General features: G+C 51.9%; 1 protein-coding gene across 1 annotated transcript; it reads right to left on the bottom strand.

Annotated features, from left to right (window-relative positions):
- Positions 1-3026: 3026 nt before the first annotated feature.
- Positions 3027-11826, bottom strand: LOC131414541 (palmitoyltransferase ZDHHC19-like). Its single transcript, XM_058555552.1, has 8 exons — positions 11702-11826; positions 11236-11357; positions 10563-10702; positions 9965-10137; positions 9465-9570; positions 3971-4056; positions 3425-3628; positions 3027-3057 (listed from the first exon to the last, which is right to left on the bottom strand). Exons 1-8 carry the CDS (start codon positions 11824-11826, stop codon positions 3027-3029), a joined length of 987 nt encoding a protein of 328 aa, XP_058411535.1.
- Between the last annotated feature and the right edge of the window lie 4666 nt (positions 11827-16492).

The following is a 16492-nucleotide window of genomic DNA, read 5'->3' as shown; positions in this document are numbered from 1 at the left end:
AGAACTAAGAGTAAAAAGAAATGAAGACATTCTCTGAGAAATATCCGACTCAATTAGGAAATGCAACCTAAGGATTATAGATATTCCAGAGGGAGAAGAGAGGGAGAAAGGAACACAGAGCTTGTTCAAAGAAATAATAGCTGAGAATTTCCCAAACCTGGGGAAGGAACTGGAATTACAAGTAAAAGAAACTAATAAAATTTCTAATGACACCAGTCTAAAAAGACCTTCTCCAAGGCATATATTAGGCAAATTGGCAAAAGTCAATGACAAAGAAATAATGTTAAGGGCAGGAAGGCAGAAGAAAAGAATCTACAAAGGAACCCTTAGCAGGCTTTGAGCAGATTTCTCAGCAGAAGGCTTACAGGCTAGGAAAGAGCAGAACGATACATTCAGAAATCTGAAAGGCAAAAACTTTCAGCCAACAATAATCTACCGAGCGAAAATATCCCTCAGATATGATGGAGAAATAAAATCTTTCCCAGATAAACAAAAGCTGAGGGAGTTCCTCGCCACAAGACGCCCACTCCTAAAAGAAATGCTCAAGAAGACCCTCATACCTGAATAATAAAAAAAGAAAGGGTTTAGAAAGCTGTGAGCGAGGAGATAAATGGCAGACAAAAATGACCATGACTTAACATTACTTTAAAAATGAATTTTCATTTAATTAGCAATGACCAGGCTCAGCCTGGGACTGGGTGAGTGGCCAGTATAGCCGGAGGCAGGGACCCAAGAGGTGCCACCCTGATGACCAGCCGCCCAGCTCTTATCCTGGCAGGGAGGCAGTGGGACGGGCAGCAGGGCAGGGTGGGACTAGGCCTCCCCAGACTCTGGGGCCTGGCCTTCCCAGCCTCCTGCAGAGCTGGGGCTCCAGCAAGCGCCACTCCTACACTCACCCCATTCCAGGCATATGCCCCTCCAGGCCTTGGCCCATGTTCCTGGATGCTCCTCCGATGAGGCCCAGGCCCACACCACCCCTAGCACTCCCATTTAGGAGTGGGCCTGAGAGCCTCTCCTCAGTGTTGGGCAGCCTGGGCTGAGCTGTGCCCTCTGAACACACGCAGACGGGAGACCCACACAGATTTGTGAGCCAGATGCACACCTGGGCTCCGGGGCTCAAAAGGCCTCGTGCCCCCCTGCCCTGACCATGCGACCATGGACTGTGGGCTTCACAGACAGATGAGGTTTCTTCAGCTTGACTCATAAATGTAGGCCCCACGAATTGTAAGGGTGGCCACTGAAGCCAGTGAAAGCAAGGCCCAAACTGGGCTGCCTTTCTGCCTGTCAGTGAATATCCTGCAGCCCTCCCCAGAAACCCACAGTTACCCCTGAGTTGAGCAGGATGAGAGCTGAGAACAAGCTTGCACCCCAATGGAGCTTGGGACTGGGGAGACCTGGCACCACGGAAAAGGGAACACAAAAGAGCTGCAGTTCCTAGGGTTGAGCGAGGCTGGCCAGGAGCCCAAGGAGCCAGAGCCAAGCCCTGGGTGAGGCTGGGCCTGGACACAGCGGGGCCTGAGACCACCACAGTCAGGGTGGGAGGAAGAGGGAAGGGCAGCCTCCACTGGGAGTCTTCGTGTAGAGAACCGGAGCCATGGCCTGCATCGGAGGTCACCTACCTCCCCAGTCTGGGCTGACACTCCCCAACGATGAGCTCCTGCCCCAACACACAAGCTCGGGCGTGCACACACAGGCACACAATGTCCACGGGCCCGGGGCTGTTCATCTGGCCCTTCAGCCACATCCTGCCCTCTCGCCCTCACCATATCCTGGTTTCCCCTGGACACCAGGGGACAGGAATCAGTGTGGTGGTGCCCATCCTCACCTCCTAAGGCAGCAGTTCGGAAACTTCAGGGTGGCAGCATCACACCGGGCACTTTACAAATATTCAGATTCAGATTGCAGCCCACCCCAACCCCGAGTTTTGGAGTCGGAGCCTGGGTCCCAGGAATATGAGAAGGTGGTCCTTGGAGGAACACAGGGTGGTCTGTTAGCAGTGTGAAGGAGAAAATAACCAGAATCATACCGGCTGCATACACTGTGGACACGCCCCCCACCGCCAGACACAGGACTAGAACCGGCATCTGACTCCCCAACAGGAGGGAGTGACCTAGGTGAGACCCACTTGGAGGAATGATGCAGGGTGGACCGTGAGGGGGCACACCCCACTCCTCCACTTCCCTGTCTTGAGGCCGCAGGAGGGCACACTCCTAGCCTGAGGGCCAGCCACAACCCACACAGGAGCCTCCTGTGCTGCCAGGCTGGAGCTGGCCAGGCTGGGCGAATTCCCAAGCAGCGCGCGCCCCCTGCAGTCAGACAGGGTGGCCGCAGGGCAGAGGCCAGGACTTGGCTAGGCCGACATCCAGGCACTGCTGGGTTTTCTCTTCCATCATCTCCAGTCCTCGCTTTGGTTGTTATGGTTTCCCCGTTTGAAGGGTGAGAGAAATGTTCAGTGTCTTGCACTAGATCGCAGAGCCAGCCAGTATTGAACCCTGGCTGCCCCCACCCCGGGTCTTTGTCTCATCCCCCAGAGGCCCCCTCACCGCCCCACTCCCTTGATACCAACACACAGTGCAGCAGGGCAGCTGTAGGAGGCAGGCAAAGGGTGTTTAATGGGCTTTCAGGGGTCTCGGCACTCTCGCCAGGGGACTGGGCAAGGATAGGGCTCAGAGAGTCTCCACGCGGGGCTCAGGAGGTGAGGCTCAGGTGCCGGGTCTCCTGGCATCTCCGGGTGCAAATGGGTGAGAGGCAGATCGAGCCGCCTCTCGGGCCTGAGCAGCAGGGGCCACACTGGGCCGGCCGGCGTGCATCTAAACACAGAGTGGAGGAGGTCAGCTCTCCAAAGGTGCCGGCCTCACACCGCATGACCCACCAGCTCGGGAGCAAGAAACTGTCCAAGGTGCCACCCCCCTAGGCAGAGCCAAGGGAGTGGGCAGGACCCACAGAACATCACTGCAGGGGCCCTGTGGGCGGGGCTTGTGAATTACCTTCCCCGCAGCAGTCCTAAAGCTCCACTGCCACCTGTTTCAAACATTGAGCTTCAGGTTAAAAGTTGCCCGAAATAAATGAATCCGCCTCCCCAAATTATTGCTCACTGGCCTAGTCTCAGTCCTCATTCATGGCTAAGGAAACTGAGGCCCAGAAAGGGTAAGGGACTGGCCCAAGGGCAACGAGCAAGTGAGTGGTGTGGTCTCTTCCCCTTGTTTCTCCAGGGACCCCTGATGTAGTCTGCAGGCCTGTGACTCTACTTTCAACGCTCCGCTGGCCTATGATCCGCCGCCCTCGAGCTCGGAGTGTTCCAGCTTCAGCACCAGCGAAACATGGAGGGGGGCTTTCCCTAAACCTGTACAATCTTCAGATGCCCTTTCCCAACACGACGGGCGCGTGCGCATCTGTGGGCACAAACACACACACACCCCTTACCTCCTGGAGGGCTGCAGCCTCACCACTCCCTGGGGGATCCTGCCCTGCTTGGTACAGATCCAGAGGTTGGACCTGGCGGCCAGACCCCAGCCCAGGGAGGGCTTCGGGAATGGGCATGGAGGGGCACGTCGGGAAGTGCAGGTTCCGCGTGGGCACCCAGTCAGGCCCCACCACTCTCTGCAGCCCGACAGCTTCGGCCATGTACCTGGGGAGCAACAAGCCAGATGGAGGTGGTCGTGACCCTCCTTGCCTGGTGCCCCTCATCTTAGGCAGGACAAGGCCCAGCGCTCGGCACCACGGGGAGCTGGGGCCTGTCTCATCCAGGCTGCAATGCCCTCTACCCCATTTCTTGGGGCAAGAACCCACAGAGGCAAGGAAGTGGGGGCTCCAAATGCTCCCACAAGGCCCTGGGGAAAATCCCAAAACAATAGGAAGAATGAGCGGAAGGACCTGGGAGCTCTGCTAAGGGGCCAGGCGAGATGACCCAGCTTCACCCCACCCCACCAGCCCCAGGGCCACCACTCAGGCCTCTGGTTTGCCAACTCACTTGGGTCCCAGCGCTGCACAAAGTGTCCAATACCAGTTTTTGCCACAGCCAAGGTCGAAAGGGTTGTGTCCATGTAGGTATTGGTACTGGAGGGGGCCAGGGTGGGAAGAGGAGCTCAGATCCAGCAGGACTGGGCAGGCCGCCCCCACTGCCCTCCCTGAGCCGGTCAGCTCAGCCCAGGGCTGCAGCAAGACTCCAAGGGCGGGGAAGCCGCAAGGGTCAGCCAAGGCCTCCCCCAACCCACTTCCGAGGAGCTCTCTCCACGCGACCCCTGGCCCCGCACCCCCAACTCCTGCCGCCTCAGGGATCCCGCACCACCTGGTACCCCCTTTGGCAGCATCCTCCCCCTCTCTGTCTCCTTTGGCCACACACATCCTCCTGCTGCCTCCTTCCAAATATGCTTTCAGATCTGCCTTGTTCTATTAAGCTGCTCCAAAGACGGCTCCACACCCCGCTCCCCCTACTTGTCTGCTTTCCCACCACTCATTACTTCCAAACTTGTGCCTTCACTGAATTTCACTATCTGGAAGGGCAGTGCTTTCGGGCCCAAACATATTTCCTACCCAAACTCACATGGCCCCGGAAATCGGGGTTCAAAGTCCTGAGCGCCTAGTGCAGTAAAGGTCAAGACGAAAGTTCAAGTCCTCTCCTGGACACACTTGACCCAGCTCTCGTCCTCCCCGCCCTCCACCCACCAGCCTCATCCCCTCCTCCTCCCCAGCGCAGGCCGACTCTCACCCCGACTTCGAGAGCCCTAGCTACAAAGTGCTGGTCACGACCGAAAGGGGCCCAGGAGCACATCTGCCCACCACCAGCTCTCCTGTGTCCCATGCCCCTGTCACAAAGACGTTGATCTTCAACACTATTCGACACCAAAATGAACCAGGACCCCAGGCAGGGGAGCTGAGCCCTGGGGGAGGAAAAGTCAAGACAGCTCCAGAATGTCCCATTGTGGCCAAAACCAACACCAACCATTGTGAGAGTTTGAGTTCTGCGTCCTTTAGGGTGTTTAAAGCATTTAAGGGAAACTAAAAGCTTAAAAGACTTTGATTAAATTTACATTCAAAATTTCAAATTTAGAGAAATATATTTTCATTCATGAGATGTACATGGAGCATAGGAAAATGCTGATTATTCAGTGCTTCAAGGAATGATAGCTGTTGAAGGAATTTGTAAGAACTGACTAATACAGCAGAGCACCGTGCTCCCCCACATGGCCCCTCTCAGCTGGGAACGGAAGCCAGCAGCTCTCAGCTTCACACACTGTCCCCTCTCACTGGCTCCAGACCCGGGTCTCCTGCTCCCATTGCGAGTCTCCAACGCCCTCACTCTCCACAGGCCCAGAGCAAAGTGGGCGTCTTCTTGTCCCGTCTCCTGCCCAACTCCCTGCTGCCTCTGCTCTCTCGGTTCTTCCCCAGGGTTTATGGCATCAGGCTTCTCTCTCTCTCTCTCTCTCTCTCTCTCTCTTTCTTTCTCTTCCTCCCAAAGCCGCATGCATTCCTTTGTCTGCAGGTTCACTCTTTGCTCATAAATATGTTGAGGTTTCAACAATGTTCCGGGCACTGCGCTGGGGACAGAGGACACACCATGAACAACAAAGCCAGTCGTAACTTTCAGGGTGGAGAGGGCAGCTGGGGGTGGCAGAGCAGCAGGGAGAGGGGATCAGCGAGAAGAGCAGGCAGCCTAGGGCAAGACTCCACGGTGCAGGCCGAGGAGCATCAGCCAGGTGAGCAGAGGGAGCGGGACCCCGAGAGCCTGGGGCAGGGTCATGGCAGCTGCGTGCCGTTCCACATGGGGCTGTGTGCGGCCAGGAAAGATCAGTCTGAGGACTGCCTGCTGGCTGTGGCCTCGTGGAGAGCGCAGCATCACCGTGACAGTGAGGACAGAGGCTGAAGTGGGATGAGGAAGGTGAAGAACGATGCTAGTGAGCACACCCAACTCTGTCAGAAACTCCGGCTGTGCCGAGGGGAGAGTATGACAGTTGGAGTGGAGGCCTGTGACGTTAACGGAGATTTGCTTTGTTTGTAAGATGAGAGAGACATGAAGACGTGGCAATGATGATGCCAAGGAACGGTAATAATAACAACAACAAAGTCTAGGACACTTACTTGTACCAGCCATTGTGCTATGTGTCTTACACATATTAACCCATGCGGCCTCCTTTTACAGATGGGGAAACTGAGGCACCAGGTGGCCAAGCAGTACTCCTAAGATCTCCATGCTGGCATGTTGTGGAGCTGGCAAGTGAATTTACATGGTCTGGCTCCAGAGCCCTTACTATGAACCACTAAGCAAGTGGCCCCAGCAGAAGCTGCGGTCAGGGGATGCAGGCGGGAAGGGAACGAAGTGGAGGTGTGTGAAGGATGCCTGAAATGGGATCTGCAGGTGATGGGAAAGAGCCCTGCCTGGTGAATCACAGAGTGCAGACCCCAGTCGGGCTTCTTAAGGGTGGAGACCCCGGACTGGAAGAACCCCATGCGGAGCAGTGCAGGGGGCGCAGGGCTTAGGTCCCGACCTGAGGCTGAAGAACCATAGGATGTGGGAAGGGACAGTGCTGCCCAAGAGAGGCTGAAATGATGGACTGAGGATGGAGAGAGAAGGCATGCAGACAACAGGGGGCTGATGAGGAAGGGATGAGCAGAGGCGTCACACGGGAGCTGTGAACCAAATACGGGGGGAGCGATGGAGTGGTGATGGGAAGGATGGGAGGAGGTGGGCACAGAGGGCTCCTCTGTCCTTTCAGCTGCCTCGGTGTCTCCAGCCCCTCCCTCATCACTGTGGCCCACTACAGTCTTCCTAAAAAAGCCTTTACTCAAGTCCCTGTCCTGCTGAAGGAAACCCACGGCAAGGATCACTTTTACCACTCCACCTGCCACTGTAGCGGAGGGCCGAGACAGTGCAGGAAGACAAGAAAAAGAAATAAAGCCAGACACGCTGGAAAGGGGGAAATGAAACTGTCCTTATTCACAGATGACATGAATTTTGAGGTAGAATCAACAAAAAGGCTACTAGAACTTATAAGTCAATCCAGAAAAATTCCAAGATCCGAGACAAACATACAAAAGTCCACTGTATTTTCTAACAATAATAAGCAAATGTAAATTCAATTTTGCAAAAAATTTATAAGAGCACAAAAAACAAGGAGATACTTAGAAAACATCTAACACAAGGTATGCAAGCTGTATATGCTGAAAACTACACAACACTAAGGAAAGACATCAAAGAAGACCTGAATATGGAGAGGTATCCCATTTTCGTGGATTAAAAGATCAATACTGTTAAAAGGTCCATTTTCCAAAGCGGTCTGTAGGTTCAATGCAATCCAAGGGAAAATCTCAGCAAACTCAGTTCTAGCAATTGACAAGCTGATTCTTAATTTATATGGAAAATCAAAGGAACTAGGATAGCCACAAGAACTCTGAAAAAAAGAACAAAGTTGGAGATGTCACATTGTGTCATTTCAAGACTTCATAGAAAGCTACCAGTGAAGACAGTGTGGTCGTGGCAAAAAGAGAGACAGTTCAGAAATACACCCACATCTATATAGTCAATTGATTTTTGAGGAATGTGCAAAGACAGCTCAACAGAAAAAGGACTGTCTTTTCAACAAATGCTCTTGGAACAACCCACACGCAAAACTATAAGTCTTGACTCATACCCTGCTTCATATCCAAAATTCAACCCAAAATGAATAGGAGGCCTAAAGAGAAAACCTAAAACTATAAAGCTTCTAGAAGAAAACATAGGGGAAAATCTTGGTGACCTCGGTTTAGGCAAAGATTTCTTAATTACAACACCAAAACACAAGCCATTGAAGACAAAACTGAAAACGCTCTTGATCCAAATTGAACACTTCTGATCTTGGACAAACACTGGCAAGAAAATAAGGCCAAAGGCTCGGAAAAGACTGCAAAACACGTAGCTGAATCTAGCAGATAGAAAGAACTCTTTAAATCTAATACTAAGAAGACAACATAATTTTTTGAATGGGCAAACGATTGGAACAGACATTTAATCAAAGATATACAGATGGCAAATAAGAACATGAAAGGATGCTAACAGCATTAGTCACTTGGAAGATGCAAATTCAAACCACAATGAGATACCACTACACGTTTCTTAGACTAGCTACAACGGAAAATCAGAAAACAAAAAAAGGTGACAATGCCAAATGTTAATGAGGATGCAGAAGCAACTGGATTTCCCATGCACTGCTTGTGGGAATGCAAAAGGGTACAGCCATTTTGGAAGACAATTTGGCACTTTCTTATCAAGTTAAACATTCAGTTACTGTCTAACCCAGCAATGCCACTCTTAAGAATTGACTCAAAGAAATGAAAACTTATCTTCCCATGCCTGTACACGAATGTTTATAGCCACTTTCTTTATGATCACCAAAACCCAGAAACAACCCAAATATCCTTCCGTTGGCAAATGGATAAGTAAGTTGTGGTACATCCATATGACGGAATAGTACACAGCAAGAGAAAGGAGGAAAGAACTCCTACGGGCAGCAACGTGGAGGAATCTCAAACGCATTATGCTAAGTGCAAGACACCAGACTCAAAAGGCTATGATTTCATCCACACGAGACTCTGGACAAGGAAAGACAAGAGGGATAGAAGACAAATCAGTGGTTGCCAGGGGTAACAACTATGGGGAGAAACCCACTACAAAAGGGGCTTCAGAGAATTGTGGGGGGTGATGGAACTGTTCTAAATCTTAATTATGGAGGTGGTTGCAGGACTGTATGCATTTGTCAAACTCCTATAACTGGGCACTAAAAATGGGTGAATTTTACTCCATGTTAAAAAAAAAAAACAAAACCTGTCCTGGCTTCCAGGTTTCCACCGCACCAAGAGAAGGCTCCAGCTGACTTTCGTGCCTTTTCCATCTGGCCCGAGCCCAGCAGTCCACTTGATTTCCCATCCACTTTCTGCTCCAATTACAACTGTCCCCTCAGCATCCTCAACATTCCACAAACTTTCCGGCTTCCCTGCCTTTTTGCAAGCTCTGCCCCTCACCGGCAACGCCCTTCGCTCTGCCTTCTGCCCCCAAACCCTCTACACCGCGGTCCTCTCTGAACTCTCCATTCCCTCTGAGTCTGCGCTGCGCTGCACAGCACAGGGCAGGCCCCTCTCTCAATGTGCACGGGCGAAGGGCGGGAGATTCTCTGACTTCAGGGGCCTTATCAACAGGAGCGCAGGATGGGGCCTGCCTCACCTCCATGCCCAGCCTTCAAAATAATGGATGCGCAGCCTAGCACTCACTAGGCCCTCGACGCAGTGCACCTGGGAGGGAGAGGGAGCCCCGAGCCCCTAGAGGAGGTGAGATCTGAGCTGAATCTGGGCCTCAAGGCCTCACGAGGCACCTTCAAGGGAGGTCAGGCCATGAGGACCAGGGCGGGGGAGAAAGGGCGGAAAGTGTGGAGGTCCTGAAGGCCCAAGGTGACCGCCCAGAGACCGCTTTCGTGGCACCCCAGAGACCCGCGTACCTTGTCCTCGTAGGAGCGCTGGGCGGTGCTCACCAACCTGGCCTTCATCAGCAGAAGCACCAAGAGAGGCACCAGGAAGCCGGCGGCGGGGACCACTACGACGATGCTGCCCACGAGCTAAGGAGCTGCGCCCGCAATGGACCTCCCGGGCCGGGACCCTCACCCCGACTCCAGCCCTGACAGACCCGCGCACGACCAGCCAGTCCATCCTCTCCCCACCCACCAACCCCTGGTAAACCTCACCCCACCCGGCCGACCTGGTCTCCGTGCCGCCCTCAGCGTCCTCTATCCAAGACCCCGCTAGATTGCCCACGCACCGCAGTGCCTCCTAGCCCCACCCATCGCCTGGACCCTACCACCCTCCCCTGGTCCAGACTGGTCCTCCCCAGGGGGTTTCTCTCTAACCCCGCCCACCACTCGCCCGCCCCCGGGACCCCGCCCTTCGGCTGTCCTCGCCCTGCCCACAGCTCGCCAAGTGGACCCTGCAGCCTGGTGGATACGCGATGACCTTGTCAATGGAGAAGGGCAGGTGGGTGGTGCGCAGGAGGAAGACCATGCAGGTGACAAGCATGGAGCCCAAGTACAAGCATAGGCACAGGAGGAGCAGGATGAACAAGCCCAAGTTCCGGTGACCTATGCAATTGTTCACCCACCTGCAGTGGTGGTCGAAGTCCTGAGCGAGAGGGAGAGGGGACAGCGTTCTGGACACCAGAAGAGGACAGGTCAAGCTCCCCGGGCCAGGCCTACAGCCAGCCGTGGGGCCCTTGGGCATCTAGTGTCAGCCAGCCCTGGGGTAGGACAGGGGTGCCTTTCCTCCCCCTGGCCTGACCAGGCTCAGCATAGATGTCGATGCTCCTGGGCCTGTCAGCACCTGGGTCGGCAGGGGCCAGCCTCCCAGGACAGGTGCAGGCAGGGAGGCAGTGAGCTGCATGAGTGACCAAGAGTGGCTGGGAGTTACTGCCACCCTTGGCCTTAGCAGTCCCGGACGTGGTTTGAGGTCTGCTACTGGTCCCCTGTGCAAGTGGGCCTCCTGGTCCCAGGCAGGTGCAGAGCGGGTGGGGTGTGGGCCAGAAGGGGGCAGATGAGAGGGGCGCTCACCTCCACACAGATGTTGCACCAGGGGCAGTGGTAGGTCCGCGGCGGGCGGTGGAAGCAGCACTGTGGGCACCACTGCAGGCGGAAGGCTATGTGCTTCACCCAAACCACACGCACCGTCCTGGGGCCCTGTTCGTTGGAGCCTGGCATAGGAAGAGGATTGGGCAGCGGCAGGAGCCCTTCGTCACACTGCTGCTGCCGGGGTGAGGGCCGCCCCGCAGCATCACTGGCCTAGGCAAGGAGGTGTGCAGGGGAATCCTAGTCCGCACTGAGGAAGCTGACCAAACTCAGAGAGGCTGGCAGTCCAAGGGAAGGTAGACGTCCAGCCAGAGGACTTCTGTGAGAACGCAGGCCTTTGGAATTGTCAGTGATGTAAGGAGTGTGTGCAGTGGGAAGGAAGAAGACACAACTGAGTGGTTGCCAAGAGCTGGCTTCTCTTCCCAGCCTGCCCTGGCCCTGCCTCCAAGGCAACTGGAAAGCCTCCAGAATCCTGTTGTACCGCATCTCGGTGGCTTGGGAAATGAAGCAACAGAAGCAGGGCCCAAGTGAAGGGCATGTGGGGTGACGGGGTCTTGAGGCCCGAGGAGGGGACAAGGGAGGAGCACTTTAGGAATCTTCCCTGCACGCAGGACCCTTTAGGGTGCTACCTCCTTCTCCCACGGGCCCGAGAGCTCACCTTGGTGCAAGATACCAGGGTCGGAGATGTTTAGAAACATGAGAATAACGAAGGTGAGGACGAAGAGGGGTCCTGTGACAACAGGAAAGGCCCACTCCCCATTCTGGGCCAGCCATCTGCAACTGAGACCAGAGCAGGACTCAGCGCTGATCCTGGAGTCCCAAAGCTCCACGCGGGACTCACTCCACCTGGTCCGGACTCACAGACCTCAAAGCCTGCTCTAAATAGCCAGGGCGGTGACAGACCCAGAGAGGCTCCACCAAATGTCACCCAATACTCCTAGCCACCAACAGCTCCCAAAGGCACCAAGCACTCTATGCCTCTGTGCCTTTGCACATTGGTTCCCACTGCCTAGAATATCCTCCCTTCCCTGACGCCTCTTCTGCACTTCCCCTGTCCGGACTCTCATGATCTGTCTTCCTTTCTGACTCTGTAAGAAACCTGCCGGCTTGTGTGGGAGACTCACGGGAAACCAAAGAAGAGTCCACTGACAGCACCCAGCAGGACTCCACTGAAGGCAGCGAGCAGGCTCGGGACGAGCCAGGGAATTGGGATCTGAGGCAGGGGATGGCGCCCCTTCGTGAGGGGCATGCCATCCTCCCAGAGCCGCATGGCCGGACCTCTGGTGCCCACAGGCTCCCTCCCTGATACTGGCTCCGAGAGCCCTATGTTCCCAGCGAACGCTGAGGCCATAGTGAGCTCAGAAGCCTCAGCCCAGGGTGGAAGGCAAGAAGTCCCAGTGTGACATCACAGAGGATGAGGAGAATGTGGACTAGGGGCTCTGCAGCCTGTGACTGTCACTTCCCACAGCAACCACCCCACCCCCACCCGTGCTGGGTACTGAGAGGTCCTGCCCCTGTGAGCTTGGCTTGCACACCACATGAGATTACACAAACACATGGGGAGAAGGAGGTGATTCCAATCTCCCTCTCAGGCAAAGTGCCAATAGAAGCCAACGTGCTCATTGCTCATCTGTCTGCAGTTTTTCCTTTGGACTCTTCTAAAATTATACTTTGGGGGAGGGGGCAGCAAAATAATTTCGCAGGCTTCCTCTTTCCAGGCTTTTCATGACACAATTCTGGTCGATGAGATATAAGTGGATGTGTGTTCAGGGTTTCTAGAACAGCTTTTGCCTTCCTGATAAAGGGAGAAAGGACACAGGTGGCACAGCTCTGTTCCTTCTTCCTGTCTTGAACCTAGATGTGCTGGCCCGGGGGGCCCCTTTGACCCGTTAGCCAGCCCCTCAACAAGCTACACAGACAACATGTGAGGACCTTGTTGAGTCACTGCCCCAGCCTTGACTCCTTCCCCCTGAGCTGCGTATTATTTGAGAAAATAACTGGCTTCTCTCTTACGTGCAGCTGACAGTTGTCATTCGTTTTAGCCACTGAGTGTCTGAACCCCTCTGTGTTTGGAAGATTCCCCCAACTGGGACCCAGGGGCCACCAATGAGCCTCAGAGCATCTACCACCGACCGACTGGGGAGTCTTGGCCGACAGGCAGCCACCGCACTCATTTTCAGAGCTCCTGCGTGTTGAAGAGTAGTGGCCATTTTGGAGGTCACTTCAATTTCAACAGTGATTGTATTACTCGTGGACATGGGCCAAATATGTATTTCCAAGGTTCCTGCTTTGCTTTAAAAGCTTAGGCTGATAGTGAATGGGAGTAATTGAACTAGAACATTCTGAGAAAGTTAATTTGATTGAAAACAGAGAGCAGGGGACGGACCTGTGGCGTAGTGGTTAAGTTCGACGTGCTCTGCTTCGTCGGCCCAGGCTTTGCGGGTTCGGATGCCGTGCACAGACCTACACCGCCTGTCAGCCTGACTGTGGTGTCGACCCACATGCAAAAGAGAGGAAGAATGACACAGTTCTTCGCCCAGGGCTAATCTTCCTCAATCAAAAAAAAAGAGGCAGATTGGCAACAGATGTCAGCTCAGTGTGAATCTTCCTCAGAATAAAAAGAAGACAGCACAAGACCCTCATCAACTCACAATGATTGTTACTTTTATTTTCTTGTCTATAGAAATGTTATGTTTCTTCCTGATGTTCAAATTAAGAGGTTGAAATCCATGTAGAAGAATATTGTCTTATAATTTGCTTGATAAAATTATATTTTAAAAACTAAAGTTTAAAGCTTTAGAATTTTCATTTGTCAGAATTTTGTATAACTCTATATTTCTATGCACATTTAAAATACGTACATACAGAGAGATATTAAAAACTTTTAAAGGTATATGTATAACAGAGAGAAAGAATTGGTAGCCTGCAAGAGAAATGACCTTTGAATAACAGTCTGTTGTCAACACGATACAGTAAAACGTCCTTATTTGCTTTCTGCCTATTCCACCCAGTGGTAGACAGTCATTATCTCAGCGAAAACCTAAGTGAGTCATCTGAACGGGGTCTATTCACGTACATGCTTTTTTGCTGTTTTGAGACATGTTATCACCATAGACAATTCTAAACAAATTAGTAGAATGATAGGAGAGTCCTCACTTCTAACAAAAACGGAAAATGCTGAATGTTTGTCATGGTACCTTCTGCTATGCCATGTAAAGGGCTGCTAGTCTGATGAATAACACGGCCAACACTACGACCCTTTCTTATCCTCAGGCACCTGGACTCATATAGAGCAACAGCTCTCTGATGTTGCTGTTTTCTGACGCTGAGCTCCAAATTCAGAAGAACAAAATTGACCTTGTGTCTTTTTGGCTGCTAGGTACACCACAGGCTGGCTCCGCCATCTCAGAACCCATGACACGGCACTCTCAAGCATCAAAGAATGTGAAAAACATAGAGATAGAACGAGCGTGCTCCATATTTTCTTCGTGTGCTCAATGACATTCTAAGCACTGCCTTACTTATTGGGCCCACATTGTGGGGTAAACTGATAAATTAGAAAGATGATTTCATGTCGGTTTTCTATTGGTAAAGTCTTATCAATGTGAATAAGTTTTCACTAATTTGGATCCGCTTGCAGAGTCAGGAAGAGCACATTCGAAGTCAAGTGCACGGCCCAACACAGAGACTGTCAACAAACTGGCCTCTAAGAATATATATATATATATTTTTTGGAGAGGAAGATCAGCCCTGTGCTAACATTTGCGAATCCTCCTTTTTTTATTTTTATTTATTTTTTTGCTGAGGAAGACTGGTCCTGGGCCCACATCCGTGCCCGACTCCCTCCACTTTATATGGGACGCCGCCACAGCACGGCTTGCCAAGCGGTGCGTCGGTGCGTGCCCGGGATCCGAACCGGCGAACCCTGGGCCGCCGCAGCAGAGCGCACGCACTCGACCGCTTGTGCCACCGGGCCGGCCCCATAAGAATATTTTATTCCTTGGTTTACAACACTTATGTCAATTGGCAGCCATTGTGGCACACGCTTTACATAACAGAGTCCTCAGTGTTTTCACTGCCCATTAATCCATTTTCTCCTCAGATTAATTACCAGTTAAGTCTTCATGGAACAATTACAGGGACCCATGCACTTATGTACCTCAGCTCCATAGAGATTCCACTCTTCTCCATCTGATAATGTTGGCCTGTGTAAGAAGTTGCCCTGCATTGTCATCAACACATGCTTTCTCTGCTCCCTTCATTTTTGCCTGAAGGTCCCTGCCAGAAGCTACTGGCCAGAGATTAGGTCTTCTGGAAGAAAATCAGAGAAGTGCAGCCTGAGAGAGGGATACAGAGAACAGATCCATGCTTACAGCCTTCCTAGAAGAAGCTGATGTGCCCACCAGAGCACACACCGGAGGGATCTGACACTCGGGACTCCAGGACTCCAGGGTCCAGCAACAGATGACTTGAGGAACACAGATTGTTGAGCCTGGGTTGACAGAATGAGAATTCACAACATATGACTGAGTAACGCCCATGAGGGAAATCTGACGGTGCCTATTTGTTTCACAATTTGTGGCTTCTTGTTTCAGAATTCTGTGGACCAGTTTTACTGTTTTCTTTTCTGATCAGCATACAATAAGGTCCCTTTTTATACTTTGTGTTCCGTCTCCAAACCCTGAATTTCACAAGCTATGACCATGACTATGACAATGGTCAAACTTAGCTGACTATTGCTGTTTAATTTACATCTTTCCTTGATTGACATATTCATCCAAAATATATGGAAAGAACGATCCTTTTTGAAAGAGCAAAAATACTTCTTCACCTGGGCCCACCTATCAGAATCCGGGCACAGATCATAAGAGTTCCTCCACACTATCACGGTGAGGCTGAATATGGAAAGCTGTGAGTTACAGCTGGAATTACAAGCTAATGAATTCTCAGGAAAACTTTACAATCATGCCCTAATAAGTGGAATCCAGGGGAGTGCTTTTGCACAAATTGAAGCTTGGGACTATTCCAGCTGCCCTGTGAACCTTCTGGGAAACATTTAAACTGTGATGTGTAGAGAGCTCCACTTGTTAGTGTCATGATAACTCTACAGGAACTTGAACATACATTTACACACAGACACTCAGGAGGCTGCTTAGATACACACAGTGCCTTTACTGAGTCCCTGTACTGATCACGGCAATGTCATTATTGTCAAAGTTTCCATAAGAACTAGTTCTCTTACCTAATTGAATACATCAAATCTGTTATCATGCCCATGACTGAAATGTCACTTCTAAAAATAAATTTCATTTAATTAGCGATGACTAGCCCACAATGAGGGAACGAGAAGTATACCTTATAAGTAGCAACATGCTAAAAATACCTCCCAGAAAAATGGTACCTGTCCACTGGCTTTATAGACGGCACGTCAGGAACATTGGACAGCGTGGGGCTCTCAGAGAACACCTGGAGGTTTCTCACTACATGCCTGTAGCGACCGGCAGCAAAACCTGGAGGAGAAAGCACACTTGATCTCGACCTTGGAATACACAAGAAGATAGGTTCAGCAAAAAACTATATCTGGAATTTGGGAAGCATCTAAGTGACTCTCCAGGCAGAGTTTAATTCTCTAGTCTTAGGGTCTTACAGCTCTAGATCTCTGGCCAGAAATCAAGGAGGTCTTTGGGTGTCTTTTACTTACACCTCTTCCTATTTGACATAAACAAAAGAGCCCAAACAGAACACGACATGCACAAGTTGAAAGCCCAGGTCCTCCCAGCACATGTGCTGCCACCGCTGCCCTGGTCGCCGTGAGGTTTCGTTTCGATATCCTTGCCTAAGGGAGGAAACAGGCATAAACAAACAGTATCAATGTGTGTAAAAATATAGCTGCTAATTGTGAGTGTGTATGTCTT

This window comes from Diceros bicornis, chromosome 15 (assembly GCF_020826845.1).
Source record: "Diceros bicornis minor isolate mBicDic1 chromosome 15, mDicBic1.mat.cur, whole genome shotgun sequence".
Classification (NCBI taxonomy): domain Eukaryota; kingdom Metazoa; phylum Chordata; class Mammalia; order Perissodactyla; family Rhinocerotidae; genus Diceros; species Diceros bicornis.
This window is presented reverse-complemented; position numbering and strand designations above follow the sequence as displayed.